Raw genomic sequence first — 17,191 nt, forward strand, 5'->3', positions numbered from 1 at the left:
CCTTTTTTTTTTAATATAGCAATAAAGCACATGATATCAAAACCATATACTTAAATATTTTTACCAAAATTTATAAAATATACCTATGTATTTTAAAATATATTGATGCATAGGTGTTTTGTGCAAATAAAACTGAAAGCTTGAAAAACAGAAACCCACTTTGTTACTCATACCAAATGCATGTACCATCTATACTTAATCCCACTATTAGTCACTAGACAACCCACAGAGGTGAGCCTTTAATAGGGTAGCAGAACATAAGGCTTTATCAGTTCTTCCCAAAATAAAGCCATCAAAAACTTGAAAGCAAGATGAATTTAGACTTCAAGATCTTATTAATAAATTATATTAAAGCTGCTGTAATTGCTTCTTTGTTTCCAAGCTTTCAAAGGACAAGACGACACTCAGCTGATGGAAGACTGGCAAAGACTTGGGAGCACTAAACCTCCACTTGAAAAGAGGAAGCAGGAAAAAATTCCTTTAACTGTTTCATCACGTAAGTTAAATTCTAAATGAAGATATTCTAGGCAAAAAAAAAAAGTTCTGTTCTTCTATCCCATGAGCAGAAGTCACAGGTCAGAATGAGGTACCAATTCTCCAATAATGAACAATATAAATCAGGAAAAACAAGTCAACTTCTTTTCCTGCTAATTGATTATATTTAAACTCACATAATAATTCAACATAAAGTCAAAATTAAGTTTTGAAAGTCTTCTTAAATCAACTACTTCTACTTGAAAAAGTTTCAGATTTTTAAATTTTTTTTTTTAAATAAACCCAGTTCGTCTTTTCCAATTAAAAGGAAAAGAGCAATTTAAATAGAGGTTTTTAAAATGAACTGGTTTGAAAAAATATATAAAGCCTAAGTACCTTTCAGTGCATGCAAATTTGTCTCAGTAGTTAGATTAGTTACAAAGCTAAGAAATAAATTAATATTTATTTACAGATTTCTTACGTATTTGTGTACCTATCAATGTATATACATCAATATATATATTTCTTACTATAACTACTCCTTCAACAGACAAAACTAGTTTTTCAGGTGTTATGTTCCCAAAAGTCTAGGAGAGCCACACTCCTACTAGTAGAATTAAAATCTATTCCTGAGGGAAACTGAAGACTTCCTTGGTGTGAGAGAACCAACAGCTTATTCAAACCACATAGCACTTTTTCTCCCACCTTCCTAACATCCTATCACTTTGGTATACTTTTGTCTTTGAGCAATTCCAAATGAGCTGTATTCAAGCAGAGGAAATTTAAAAAAGAAAAAAAAAAAAAAAAAAAAGTATCCATGCTATTTTGAAACAATTTCATAAATTCAGGCAAAGAGTCTTGAAAAAAGCTACTGAAGTGTTATAAAAAACAAGACAGTTTTTGCTTTAGAAAAGCTAACTGCACTGTTTAGCTATTCAAAGTTGCAATTCATAGCTTGAGAAGCATCATGGAGAATAGTAGAGCAGTATCTCAGAAGTATTAGCCCACACTTCTAAAACAAACAAACAAACAAACAACAACAAAAAAAACAACCCAAAAAAACAAACCCAAACCCACACAAATAACTGAAGGCATGTCCAAAATTGGAAGAAGCATATGGAAAAAGACTAAGGGTACTTATCACCACAACTGAAAAACAATCCACTGAACAGGATTAGTATGTTGCAGAAGTTAAATAAAAAGAAAATCTACTTTCCTCTTCACTTCTCTTTCCTTCAACTTAATTTAGCTGCTAAATGATCTTGAGTTAATTAACACGCTCTAGATTCAACTACTTTCGAATAGATGAAGAACATCAAGAGAAGTACAGCAGAAGCAAGAAATTAAAGAAGGCAAAAGAAAAGCAGAAGACAGGAAAAAATGGGGGAGTAGAAAAAAAATGAATTCCAGAAAGAAGAGATGGCACTAAAACCAGTACCTGGGAAACCCATTAAGACCTCAAGAGTGTCATTACTGGTTATGTGAGCATACTTTAGTTGGACTATTCCCACGAGTAAAAGACACACGTACAAGCATGCCAGGTGAGTATTAATGCCATGGATAAGTGCCTATAATCTGTCTTTACGATGAACATTTTCCAATCTGCATTTTCATTTTCAGTACTGCTAGCATTTAATAATTAGATCATATAAACACGTACCCTGTTAAAAGAACAACTATGCAATTACAATGTTTTAAAACTAAAACCACTAATAAAAGCCTATCTTATGCTTTCACTAGTTAAGCTTACTGAACACTGGAAGCCATTTTTTAAACATAAATTAAAATGACAGCACGTTATGAAAGTGAAACCATTGTTGATAGGAGGTAGAAAACATAACTGAAGCATTTTGCTTATATTAGAGAACTGAGACGGAATATGACACAAGATAGTACTTCAGAATTTTTCTCATTGTGGAGATGTTGAATAGACATTTTGCACCAGAGAAGATTGCAGAAAAGCACAGAAAACTCTCAAGTTCCTATTAGAAAAACTCACTGAACAAATTTTAAAAAATTGCATTTCCAATTGCAGTTGCTAATGCAGATCCCCAAGACCTCTACCATAAATAAAATAAATGCCTCTTGGTTTCTACTCCTCACTGTCATGGGAGAACCTCTCTTCAAAATGCCACCATCGCTTCAATTTTACTTTGTGACTTAAATTTGCTTGCAAGTTATTTGACTATTTTACATCAGTTCTCGTTCAAAAAGTGGAAATGTTCCTCCAGGGGGCTAGTCTGTGACAAGCCTCCTCCTTACTTCCAAGTCTAGAGAAAGTACATGAACTCTATGGGCAGAGATGAGGGTGTACTTTCTCATTGTCAGCCACTCTTTCAGGCAACAGCTCCTACCCCAGCAACGTGATGAGCCTGAACAATTTTACTGGTGCCATTGTGAGACACACCAAGACTTTGAGGGATGAATTCTTCTGTTACATACATTGTAACATCCTCAAAGATTTTAATAGGTTTACCAGACACCAGCTGTGAGACAACCTATATTGCTGGCAGCCACAGGCACCAGGCTGCCTTACATTTTCCTTTTCTTCAATGTCCAGGTAAGCTTTGTTTTGAGAATTTTAACAGCACCAATCATACATCAACATCAGATAGATGTGGCAATGAGAGCACAGAGCTGCTAAAAACAAAGAACTTACAAAGAAAAACTCTTTGCTCAGTCTTTTATTAAATTAAAAAAAAAAAAAAAAAAAAAAGAAAGAAAGAAAGAAAGAAAGAAAAAGACTACAAACCCAAACTCACCCATACAACACAATCTCCCTCCACCAAATCCTGTAGCTGCTGAGGACTTATTCCCTAACCAACACCTTCCATATTTCTAAGAACCTTCAACACTATCTTGAGACGTGGCTATTTTGCTAGTCTGTAGAAATCTGTAGCTATTTGCAGAGATGCAAATGTATTATCATAGCCTTTTCATTTTGAAAAGATTTTCTGTTTGGAATGATTTTATAATGAGAAAAACTAAAGAGGAAGACAAGCCACACCAACACTGTATGCTGTCCACTGTGCAATAGCAGAACACATGCTAATTCTGCTGCAACTAGGTACTTCCCTTATCTAGTGCCTGCACTTCATGCTTGACTAGGAGGCACTAAAGCAGCATAAAAACTCTCTGCCTTACCTCGAGCAGTTTGCAGATCACCTAGCATCACATGAACAGCAGCTTGCTTCTGAGTTGCAGATGGACAGCCTAAATTGTGGGCAGTAACCAGCTAAATGATAGACCATGGAGCATAAATAGAAATCTACCCTTGCCTCTGTCAAATTTTTCACTGAAGACTGGACTACATTCAAAATAAGTATGCAACAAAAACTATGTAGAAAAAAAGAAAAACAAAGACTACAAGGATAATGCAAGAAATTCTAGCCTCTGCTGTGGTTGACTCAATCACTCAATGTAAAATAAAGGGTATAAAAAGCAAGAGAAGAATTAGCTTTCCAGATATGCATTGCAGGCATAATAACCATAAAGGATGAAGAGATCTCTTCTTGCACCAAGTTAGCATATCGACTTCAGGATGAGAAATATCAGTTTAAAAGTGATCTGTATTTGGTCTTTTCACAGCACTTATTTTTAGCTTATGAAAAATCTCTCTTCAAAGACACTGCTGAACTGGTTATAGAAAAACACTGAGGCTTTAGAAAACATTTCAGCAGCAAGTAGGAGAGACTCTTTCAAAGCAGGCTAGATATCGTCTGCTACTCAGATTAAAACTCTGATGGAAAGATTCAAGATGCCTTTTTTTTTTTCCAGTCCCATTACTTCTCAGTTTATTTCAGAAGAATCTATCTCACTTTCTTGCCATGCTTCAAATTAAACACATCTCTCAGTATATTCAGAAAAACATACACATCTTTTCTTGTTACTCATTAATAATGACAGCACGTATAAAGCAAGTACTGCTTTAGAGACATACTTCTGTGAAGTATGAAAATTAAATGAAATTGGAAAAAGAACAACACACTGTATTATTTGATACGAAACTAATTGCTGAAATGCAGAAACCTATACTCTTGACAGAATCACGAACACCAGAAAGGGTTTTGGAGAATTACAATAACCTTTGTAACAACCATGACTTAACAAGTAAAAGCCTGTTATACACCCATTAAATACTTCAAAGAAAAATTAAAATCAATGCTTATATTATTTTTGTATGACAATTCAGATCTTCTGCCAATCCTGTTCATTCAGGAATACAATAATTTTCCCTTTGTAAAAATGTTTCAAGGGTTCCCCACCAACTGAATGCAGTTAAAATACAGAAAGCAAAATAACCACCCACAGCATCACAAAAAGATACGTGTGAATTTATTTTGAAATATTTAATAAAATACTGAAATTTAAGTCCAAAACAATATTAATATCTAGTTCATTCTCCACCTCCCACAGCTGTATACAGTCTGTTTCTTTCGTGATACCTTTATGCCGTCAATACGCAGCTGATTTTATGGTAAACAATGAAGCTAAGTGTTGCATGGTTATGTTAGGCAACTGAAGACGAGTTCACATCACAGGCAACTTAAATGCAGTGTCAATTTAGTCGTGATTCAATTATGTTCAATGTATAAGCTTTTTTGCATTCATCTCACCCTTCCTCCCTCCCATCCACTTTTTTTTCCTCAGTTACTGCCGCTGTCATTAATTACTAGAAACTTCATGAAGTTGAAGATATTTATAATCTTCCCTCTTCCTCTCTAGGAAAAAAAAATATATTTATTTCTCACTAAAGAAATTGACCTGCAGAACCTCTTATGGCCCCAAGACCTCCTGTATCCCCAGAAGGAGACGGCTACAAGTCATTCTGCAGAACAAGGCATGTGCATCATGTTTTCTGGATATCAAACACTTCCAAGACAAAAGTCTTTATCCGTATTTGTGCACATCTCAGTTCCCCTGCACGTAAACAGGAAGGTTCTGTGTTGCATTCCTTTTGCTCACAGTTTCCCACTTAGACATTTTCTTTTTGTCCTAATAGATAGCAGACAGCAAAGATTGATTTAGCTGAAATACTTGCTTCAGCTTAATTTAAGAGTTAGACAAGGATGTCTCAATCTTGATGAGACCGGAGATGCGTATCAGACAGATAAAGCTGCATTTATAAGCAGTGATGACAACAGTCTACCATTTAGCAAGTAAGAGAGAATGGCAGGATTCACAACCCAAGCCAATTAAGCACCATCACTTCCTTCCATCTGGCAGAGAGACTGCAAAAACACTTAATTAAGCAATTTGATCTCTCTGCCATAGCTAAAACAATTCAAACTTTCAGCATTTTCAGCTTTTGCATTTTCAGCCTGTACAACACAGCCACTTTAACAAACACACGTTATGGTGTGTCAGTTCAGCGTTACACCAGCATTGGTGTAATAGCTGAACTTGAAAGCTGAAATACAGAGAAAGAGTCCAGCAAATTCTGGACTGCATGATTTCATGGAGATAAATGCATTTATGATGACCTAGAACTGTAAATTATCTGAAACATGAATAACCTTTTATTTAGTTGTAGGTCTAACATGTATCACCAACATACATAGCTGCAGTTCTCCCTCTCTAGTTTAAAGTCAGAGTAAATTCCAATAACAGTGCAAATAGTTATCCAAAACGGAAAACGAAATGTTCATGGGAAAAAAAAAAAACACAAAATATTCATGCAAATATAGACAAATTAGTGCAAATAGGGTTTTTCTTGTTTTGCTTTTGTTGTTGCTGTTGTTGAATGTGTTTTAAAATTTTTAAATAATCCTTGACAAAAAAAAAGCACTGTTTCACACAAAATATACCTGCTTGTCCAAACAAAAAGGGGAAAGAAAAAGTTACCAATGGAAAACATATTAAATGATAACTTTCAGACTGAAATAATTTACTAAATATGAGCTTACCTTTACTTGGAGCTGATTTTCTCACAGAAGCTACATGGTCTTCAGAGATAGCAAGGCGCCTTAGCACATCAGCCAATGCTGCTTTTAGGACAGTGATTTCATCTTCTTGTTGTTGTACTCTCAGCTCTAAGGCTGAAAGTCGGTCTTGGACATCAGATGTGCTTGCAGCTGAGATGCTGTCATCTGTATGGAGTCGAAACAGTAGAAAGAGAGATTTAATTGTTTTATTCTAAACCAAAGCCATGGAAAGACATGTACAGCATGAATAAGTCTGTCCCATCCTTTTGAAGTACTCAAGATGTTCAAACAAATGTGTTCAGGCAAAGGAGGAGGAGATATTATATTAAATAAATCAAATTAATGCTTCAAGATAGAAGTATTTCTAGTCATCAGCTAAGAATGCTTAAATAGCACGGCTCCACTATAAGCAAAAGAGGAAATCACTTTCTGTTAGATGTGTAGAAGGAATAATATGCTTTTATCAGTTTAATAAAGCCTGAAATTAAGTTTTTTTACAAAGCCAGCTAAACTATGGTTGTATTTTGTAATGCATTCTTTTGGTACCGTTGGAGAATTTTAAATGATATAAAAATTTAAAATGATATGAAGTTGCAAAAAATACATTTGGAACAAACAAGTATCTGAGGTTTTTTTGTGTGTGTGTTTTTTTTTTTTTTTTTTTTTTTTTTTAAACATCATCACCTTACACAGGCTAAAAAAAAAAAAAAAAAAAAAAAAAAGCCAACATTATTTTAACATTTGGCTTAAAGTGAAAAGAAAGTAAATATACTAAAAAAAGGTTCCAAAAATCTGTTTGGCCACACAGAGATAGATTAGCATTAAAGGCATACTCTGGCCAAATCTATTCTTCAGTGGTAAAAAGGAAATTACAGCTTCTGCATATTCTTTGCTTTTGACAGTTCTTTGCATTATTTCTGCCAAGCCAAAATAACACATAACAGATTTTCATATTTGGCTGTTCCAATAAGTCACAGTCTAACCACTAAAAAAGATCCATAAAAGAATACATTGCTCAATCACAAGGTACTGAATTCCTTATCCATCCTGTTTTAATCTTATTAAAACTCAGGAAGGAATGGTTTACAAAACGTAACCTTTATTCTACAACAGACAGTATGAAATATTTTACGAAATAATTCCGAACAGAAAATTCACACATTAGGGGAAGGCACTGGATCTTACTACTGCGATTATATACAACCCAAACTTTAGCTCACTAATCTGATAAATAACAAGGAAAAACGTTGATATAAGGACAACTACAAATTTGTCACTAAATAGCTTAGCCTTTGGAGAATTTGTATAAGTGAAACACAAGTCAAACTGCTCCAAGTAATTAAAAATGAAAGAGATTTGAGTGCCAACTTCCATGCTTTTAAAATACAAAGCCTACATGTATGATAGCCATTACTGAAGGAGTAAGAATTTAATTGACTGAAAAGAAAACCATGATAATCTTACGAAGTGAAAAAATTCCTGCAAGGAATTAGCAAAACAAAATAATAACCATAGAGAAATGTTTATTTTTATTAAACTGAAAGGAATAGTTAAGATCAGATTGATAGGACAACTCCCAGAAGAAAACAGTTTTGCATAATAACTTAATTCACTATTTTGTCAAACCAAGAACAGAAATATATCATTTCATGTTTAATACTAGTGCTAATAATAATACATATTAATAAATAAGAAGAACTGTAGAGGAATTCATAAGATATGCAATCAGACTGAGTCCCAGAGACAATGGATCAGAACTCTGAACAAAATGCCTTCAGTATCACCAGCCATAATAGTAAACCATCTACACAAAAAAGGTTATTTTTTAAAGAGATATTTTAATAATTCTATAACTTAGCTTGTTCACTGATCTCTAACTGGTATCTTAGAAATCCACACCATGACTGCTACTCCAGTTAGAAAGAACTGTGTAGGTTCATCTATTGAAAACTCTATTTTCAAAGAATAAAAACCCATCTGCTGTAAGGAGCTACAGGATATTCCTACAAGCATACATATATATCTACATGGCACATAAAAAGGAACTGAGGTCAATTTACATCAGTTAAGTCATGAAGAGTTTTGGCTTTAGCAAAGTGGATTGAAAGAACCACATAATTCATACTGCTGCTGTAATTACAGTATTAGCCTTTAAAGAAATGCACAGGACCAGACAAAATGAACACTGTAAATAAACAATGGCAATTATTTTAAAAGTAATTATCACAATCTTCACATCTCATCTCTTTATACTAGAAGTCTAAGCAAACACAAAAGTGTGACATTTCTTTTAACTTTTATATTACACGTCTTATTTTTACTTGTCTGTTAAAGTCTTCAATTAATCAAATATTAACATGTCTGATAGTGGTTAAATGTCCAGGTACACAAACAGGCAGCACATTACTATAAAAGATTTGTAAAAGAACTAAGTAGTTCTCTCTTAGCTATGGTAAACCATCATTTTAGAAGCCAGACATAGCTCTGTTCTTTGTGTGAAGTCCAAAAAACAGTAATTACCAAGCCAGTAAATGCGCCAATGTCGGTCTCTCTTTGATGAGCACAGCCAGAAGTGCACTACGAGGTTTTTTGTTTTTTTTTTTTTTTTTTTTATTTTTTTTTTAAACCTCCACTGTCTACCAGTATTGACAAGACTGCCTGTGCCAAGCTCAAGCACCTCAGAAAAGAGGCTCATTAGATTGCTCCTGCCAGCCTCAAAGTCAGAGTTTTGCCACTCATTACAAATCTCCAATGGCCAATAGAGAGGCAAGGCTTTCTGCACGTAAGAGGAAGCTGCAATTTTGCAATCTCCTCAACATAAAGTAAGATGGTGTAGAAGTTGAGCAATGTTGGTCTCTACTTGTGCTATGGAGGTTCAGCCCCTAAACAAAGCCCAGTGAGTTGATGCAGAAGCACTCGCAACCCCAACAACCTGTCAGAGATGGCAGGTGTACAAATGGGACATAAAAAGGAAATCAAGAAGATTAAGACATTTAGCTGACTCAGAAATAGGTAAAGCAATGGGCTGTGTGCTTAGTGGGAAAAAACAACCAGCAGCTGCTTTGCACTACAAGGGCAGTACATGAAGCACAATGACTGAAAGAAGCTTAACATCAAGAAGATCACCTGGAAATTAAGATTATTTTGTTTGACCAAGAATCACAGTCACACACTGTGAAGACGTTTAGGTATTCTCTATCACTCTACAGAAGCAGGCTATGCTCTAAGTGATGACAACTAAACATCACGTAGGAGAACTGAAAATGAATGATTCCCAACCCAAACACCTCACCCAGGAAAGCAAATACTCAGCTGAACTCCAACATGCCCTTCTTGACAGCGCCTTGAAAGTAAGTCAGCTAGGAATTAGTTTAAAAGAAGATGCCTTGAAAGTAAATACCACTGCAATCCTTGAGATTAGTTTAACGAATCCGCGAGGTATGTTTTCAAAATATCTGGCTCTGGGGATTTCTTGCTTTAAAAACACATACTTTTAATCCAGAGAACTTTTTCAGAAGAAATTTAAACAAAAAACTTCCTTCAAGAGCATGCCGTTCTCTTTATTAATGCAAGTTCAAAGTCAGTCACAAGCGAAACTTAAATTTATTGTTCCTTTCTCTTCTCCCACTCCTAAACATCTGGCCATTCCCTCATGCCACATGGGGCATATCTAGGCCTTCCATGAGCCACTCAGCTTAATAAACCGGACGGAGCTTCTTTTACTCAAAAAGAGAAATAAGGTCAGAAAATCAAGCCAGAGACTTCAGTGAAATTCACTATTTATTTGAATTAATTGACTTCATTTTCAATGGGACTTTCATCTGGTTATTTTTTGTTATAACAAAATGGTACAATTTCTGATGCTCTGGTCATTTTTCCCAAGATGCCCATAAACTCTACTCTCAAGAGGGACTTTGCAACAAGATCCATTGTGAAGAAAGCACCATCTGCACTGCTGACTGGTGAAACAAAGGAATCTCCATGTAAATGGGGGCCTGAGGTTTTTCCGCTTTTGAAAAGCAGTGTAAGGTAAGAGTATTACAATGCAAAAAAAAGGCAAATATATGCTAGGTCTAAACATATGTCACACTGTAACTTCCAAAATGAGATTTGCTATTTCATCATACTTCACCAGTTTGATTCTTAATTTTAGCCATTAAAATATTAACTTTCCTCCCACTTTTGAACTAAGCAGGGATGTGCTTTGTTAGTAGCCAAGTGGCACTTAAACAGATGCGTTATGCTCCATGGAACTTCTCACAGTCATGAATGAAACCTCTCCCAGCAGTCTGAACAAACCTGCAGCTCACAAGTTCCCTTAGGTTTTGTCAAGGAGCTCTGCCTGTGGGATTCAACGCATAACGAAGGTACTAAGAACTCTCAACACACCTTTAACTCTCCTTCTCCCGTATCACTGAGCAGGTACATGAGGATAACAGTATTTGAAAGATATCACTCTTAATCACTGTCTGTTTGAGAAAAAACTGAGCACTGTACATTTAAAACGTTTGTATTTATATATATATATATCTTACATATATATTATATATTATTTTATTATATATATTATATATACACATTATATATTATATCTCTTACATATATATATATATTATATCTCTTATATATATTATGTTATATCTCATATATCTTACAACTGAACTGGGGCCCCTAAACAATTCCAAAGAATCCATTATCCCTTCTCAGAGCCAACTCCTGCCAGCTCTGACTAAATGTAAGTAAGGACTTGCTTTTAGACACAAGGAACGTTTCAGAAAAACAAATTCTACAAGCTCCAGCACTTGGAAATTTAAACCACAGGATGGAAAATCCTACATTTTGTCCAATAAAACCACATAGACCACAGATATTTTTAAACCACTGTCTGCCAAGGCACCCACACAGTTTTCTGTTTTCCCCAGAGCACTAAGAGTCTTTTATTACAGAAATGCAACAGAAATTACTTGGACTGGTATAAAGATCTGGCTTACAATTTCAGAAGACAACTGACCCAAAAGAATCCCTGCTCACTAGAACTACCATGTGCCCATGTGCACAGGAAGGCAAGTATTGGCACAGCCTGAAACTTCTGTTCTGAAGACCACTGAATAATTTGACTCTGGCTGAGGGTTTTAGCTCCAGAGAGATAACAGACAAATTTTTCCTACCAAGTTAAGTGAAGGAAAAATTCGCTGTAGTTTTCGGTTGCTTACATGTCTTTGGACTAGTTTATCAAAGGTGCAAAGATTCTGTTTTGCACTCATAATACAAAATTCACTAAAAAAAAAAAAAAAAAAAAAAAAAGATGGCATTAGATGCCAAAGTCTTTTGCTAATAGTATCTTCACTTTCACCTCCTTCAAATGCCAGCGTGCCATCCTGGATTTGTAAAGGACACATGTCACGTAAGGAGCATGGGAACAACTGGAATTAAAACAAATTAAAACACACAACATGAACACTAAAGATTAGGAAAGCCTGATTTTCCCAACAGATACCTTATCAACTCTTAATGTGTCCCTGGAGGCTAAAGTCAGTGACATGAAAGCTGAGTGGGAAGTTCTCTCCAACTTTTCCTGTTGCAAATGCAAGACTCAGGCCTTTAACACACTTGATTACCCCATCTATTATTCACTTCCTTTCCTACTTTTTCCCTCACTTTGCCTCATTCCCCAGTTCTTCCTTTCAGAATTTAGAACAATGCACTGCTTGATCTCATTTACAGCCGCAAAGGTGTAAAAGGTATCTTTACACTATTGCAGATGTTTTGAAACTAATGTAGGTAGATCATTGTAGATTGGTCCCCTCTCACAGCTCACCTGTGGTATGTTGGTACTTTGAACACCAGCTAAACTTTTTATTTTCTTTTCACACAAACGTTTCTTCAGGTTTTCAGAAAGAACTTATGTCATCATTCCTCACTCAAGCAGTGCATGAGTACTGTCGTGCTGGGAAAATCATCTTCCCTGAACAATTCAATGGACTGATTTACATTTTACTATTCAATCTTATTTTAGCTCCTTCTGTGATAGTGAAAAAAACAAACAAAAAAGAACATATTACTCTCCATTAGCCTTGCACAGATGCTACCACAGAATCAGACCATAAAATGCAAGTGCAATGTCTGATGGACAGTAAGCACCTAAAACATTAGAAGCAGTTATCTTAAAGGGTAATCTACATTTGTAACCATAGACCATATAATAAGATTGCTCATTTTTCACTTTAAAATACATCAGTGCAGTCCACCATGTTAGGTATACAGAACTGAGCCATAAAACTAAACAAAAGAAAAAAACCTCTTGCTCAAGGCTAAAAATTTAGTGTGCATAAATACCTCAGTAAAAACCCTGACAGGAATATGGTTTATACCGTCAAGAATTTATGCATGACTTTGATAAATGAAAACCGGCCCATCTGGAACAGATCTGCACAGATCTGTGTATATCTTTATGGACAATTATAGAACCCAAAATTCAAATATAAAAAACAATAAAATAACATGCCATATACTATAAAATTAAATCACCATAGTACTGCATTAAGATAAGAACAAAGACAAAACTATGGTGGAACAAAGTTTCCTTTGGACTTTTCAATTAAGCATACTCCACATCCATAATATAAGCATCCTGTTCCGTCTGTCGATGATTCACAAGATTTTCTCACAGCACATGAATATTCTGATATGCAACAGCTGCTACTGATCTTGGTACATTTTGATTGTTTAATGATTGATTTGAAATGAGCTCACATCTGTGAACCTGCACTACTGCAACACTACATTACAGAGAACATCACACATGTTTTGAGGCAATCTCATTTTAAAGAGTTAGTCTGACGTGTGTGATGATCTTTATCTTCATCTCTAATAATTAGTTTTGCTTGTGGATGCTGAACATATCTGTGCACACAGGCTTTCATATTTATTTATTTATATATTTGCTGGCACAAAAAAGCAAGAGAGAAAGATAATACATAAAACATAATACAAAAAATATCATGGAAATATTAACTTATCAATTACCACACTTACAGCATTTTGATAAAAAATATTTTTGTAATAATCCAGTGCATCTGCTGCTGTAAATACCTATTTTAATACTGATAATCTAGAAATTTATCAGCACAAAATTCACAGTGTACTCCACCCTGTATTTAATTAACTGGATCGTTTAGCTTGCTCAAGTTTCCAGTAACCATATTATCTACTGGGCACCCAAGTTTAACAAGAAACAGAACAGACTTCACACATGGCCAATACTAGATTTGATAAGCAGACTGAGGATAAAAAAAAACAAACAAACACTCCTGCACATTTCTCCTGTTTGACATAGGAATCCACATAATTACTTGAAGAAGCAGGTAATTATGCTGGCTTTCTCTGAAATATCCTTTCTCCAGTTGGATACTTCTTATCAACTCCACCTCCATTAAGATGCATCTAAGCACTAAAACCATTCACCGTATTTTCACCACCCACTAATTAAAATGCCTTGTGGTTTGTTAAGAATTTTCTTTTTCCAGCATTGGTTAGCACCTGATCCCTCAGATAGTCTTCTGAAGCTTGAGCTTTTCAATGCTTGGCCTTCAACCAGCAAGACATGCCCTTATCTTCCAAAACAGTGCTTCTGAACAGCACATATAGAATTCATGATGACTACAGGGACCTGTGTGGGATGCTCTGCATAACTTGTTCAGCAACAGTCCCAGTCGTACCAGATTCTTTTTAATATCAGATGACACCCTGTTTTCATGTCACAGCAATAGAAAGTGAGGCACAGCATCTCTTACTGTTATATAACATACATGCTTGGCAGTTCAGAAAGGAACTAAATAGTTCACAGTGACTGCTGCAATCAACTGCTCTACCATAAACTGCACATGCATTAATGCATAACACTGTGTCTTAAAATCTTCTAGATTGGAAAACGTCCTCAAGATCAGTAGTATACAAACTTGAAAATATAGCATATTATGCTAGAAATGTATATATATAATATATTATATACATGTTATATATAAAATTATATAATATATATAATATTATTATATACATCATAATTTTGCTAGAATTGTCAGCATTATTTACAACAGACCTAGATAGACTGGATTGATGGGCCAAGGTTAACTGTATGAGTTTCAGTAGGGCCAAGTGCCAGGTCCTGCATTTTGGTCACAACAACCCCAGGCAACCCTAGAGGCTTGGGGAGGAGTCACTGGAAAGCTGCCTGATGGAAAGGGACCTTGGTGTACTGATGGACAGTTGGCTAAATACGAGCCAGCAGTGTGACCAGGTGGCCAAGAAGGCCAATGGCATCCTGTCTTGTATCAGTGTCACGGAGTTAACTAGACCAATCCATGCTCATGACAGGGGGGCAGTAGGCCCCTGCTCTCCCTCCCCCCACCCTGGCCACTCAAAATGGGAGGGAGGGAGGGAGGGAGGGAAAACAGCGGCAACAATCTATGGAGGAAAACTTATTTTACTAACTATGATATCAGAATGCAAGATGACACAATATAATACAATCTAATTGAAATTGAGACGAATCAGTAAGATAGGAGAGAGAAAGTTTCTGAGACCAAGTCAAACCTGAAAAGCTTGGAACAGCTAGGAAAGCACACTCCAGCACCCACTGCCAGGCAGTAAGAAATCACCCAACCCGGAAGGGCCAGATCCCATGACTTCTGTAATGCATAGGGATAGGTACCTGGAATTGGAGCATTAACACTTCAATGCCCAGTACACTACATGATGTTTTGATGCAGAATACTGAAAACAAAAAAAAAAAAACAAAAAAACCCACAACATAAAACTATGACAATGCTGTGGTGAACAGGACTAGGGAAGTCATCCTGCCATTGTACTCAGCATTGGTGAGGCCTCACCTTGAGTAATGTGTTCAGTTTTGGGCACCTCCATACAGAAAGGCCACTGAGTTGCTAGAGCAGGTCCAAAGAAGGGCAACAAGGCTTGGATAATATGCCCTATGAGGAGAGACTGAAAGAACTGGAGATGTTCAGTATGGGGAAAAGGAGGCTGAATGGAGACCTTATTGCTCTCTTCCAATATCTGAAAGGTGTTTACAGCAAGAGTGGAGTCGGTCTCTTCTTACTGGTGACAGGACAAGAGGAAATAGCCTTAAGTTTAGGATAAGTTTAGGTTGGATGTTAGGAAACTCTTCTTTACAAAAAGGGTTGTTAAGCACTGGAATAGGCTCCCCAGGGAGGTGGTTGAGTCACCATTCCTGGATGTGTTTAAAAAACGGTTGGATGGGGTGCTCAGGGATTTAGCAGAGGGTTGTTAAAGTAGCATGGTTAGGTCATGGCTGGACTCAAAAATCTTGAAGGTGTTTTTCAACCTGAGTGATCCTATGATTCTATGATTCTAACTTTTCCAACCAAACAGAGCAGGCTAATAATGACAGTGCCAGGAGCTCTCTCTCCTGAGCCCAGTGAGCTCTCCCATGTATCTCACGTCCACAGCAATCAGGCTTCTGACAGGCATGGGGCTGTCCTGCCTATTAGGCAATAACTTAATTAGAAAATTGGGTGATTAGCAGATGCTTTTGACCTTAATCTTTTTAACTATGCTCTTCATCTATTAAATGCAAGTATTATCCCACACTTAACCCATAAAGGTTAATTAACACTGGTAGGCTACTGAGACACTACCATAAGTTCTGTAGCAAAGTCGGTGTTGAAATTCATATCCTTGAAAAATAAGGGCTTTTAGTCCTGCCATAAAAATAACATAGGTAGCCAAGCAAAGAAAACTTAAAGCAGCTCAATACCGAGCAACAGCTTTTTAGTTAGACTTATCATTTCTGAGCACTGACTGATTCAGAAGAGACAACGATCAAGTAATTAAAGGCTGCACCTTAACACCTACACAATCCAGAAGTCTAAATACAGGTTTGAAGGACTATCCCCATTATGTCTTCTATGTTCAGTCTTCAACTTCACATGCACAACCATTTTCATTAAAGAGATTTCATTATCACATAAATCTACAGAAGACAGTAGTGCTGCTTGTCACTGATCTGCTCAGCACCATTCAAGATGATACTGGCACTATCCAGGCTTGGACAAAAATACCAAAGCATCACACAGAAGATCCAGCAGATGCTGTGCAGAGTGCACCAAGAAATCTTTCTTTCCAGGAGTATTTTGTCAACTCATTTACACAAAGTGGTACCCATCAGTTATGACTGCAGGGCAAGGAAGTTGGTATAAAGGTTTGTAAGCAGAGGAGAAAAAAATTAAGAGCATTCATAATCATGTCTGAATCTTTCACTCCTTCCCCAGGCATTTTATTTACCTATTTAACTGTTCTTGTCAGAGAGATTATATTAATTCCTATTTAGAGCATTGTCTGTATATTTAGGATTATTTTTGTAAAATTTAAACTCCAATTCATACAGGTTACTGCCAATTTTCCAAGACAATTTATTTCACTAATGTGCAAATAAAATCCAGTTTGCAAAGCATTCAATCTTCAGCTTGCAACAACTCAGGACAAACTCAACATTCACTATCTCTGCAGTAAATCTCCTCTGTATTCAGTAGTACCAACATAGTTATAATCTGAAACTTGTGGACACCCTCCAAAATCTTAAACATTTATTGCTCATTCAGTCAACAAACCAACCTAAGTTTTTGTTTGTTTGAGTTTCTAAAAAGAACATATTTGCCCTGGAGGAAAGCTTTTTCTACCCACTACATTCATTGTATTCTCATCAGTTGTGGTGTCTAATTTCAAAAGCAAAACAGAAGAGCACTGAAATCGTGAAG

General features: G+C 36.0%; 1 protein-coding gene across 7 annotated transcripts in view; it reads right to left on the reverse strand.

The window, feature by feature from the left end:
* The window catches only part of EML4 (EMAP like 4), a 156,147-nt gene that overhangs the window by 65,631 nt on the left and 73,325 nt on the right, over positions 1–17,191 (reverse strand). For all 7 annotated transcript variants that reach the window (XM_048934797.1, XM_048934798.1, XM_048934801.1 and 4 more), the window contains exon 2: positions 6,381–6,563. In XM_048934797.1, coding sequence (XP_048790754.1) covers positions 6,381–6,563 — 183 coding nt within the window. The remainder of the gene's footprint in view (positions 1–6,380; positions 6,564–17,191) is intronic.

Source organism: Lagopus muta, chromosome 2 (genome assembly GCF_023343835.1).
Source record: "Lagopus muta isolate bLagMut1 chromosome 2, bLagMut1 primary, whole genome shotgun sequence".
NCBI classification, from domain to species: domain Eukaryota; kingdom Metazoa; phylum Chordata; class Aves; order Galliformes; family Phasianidae; genus Lagopus; species Lagopus muta.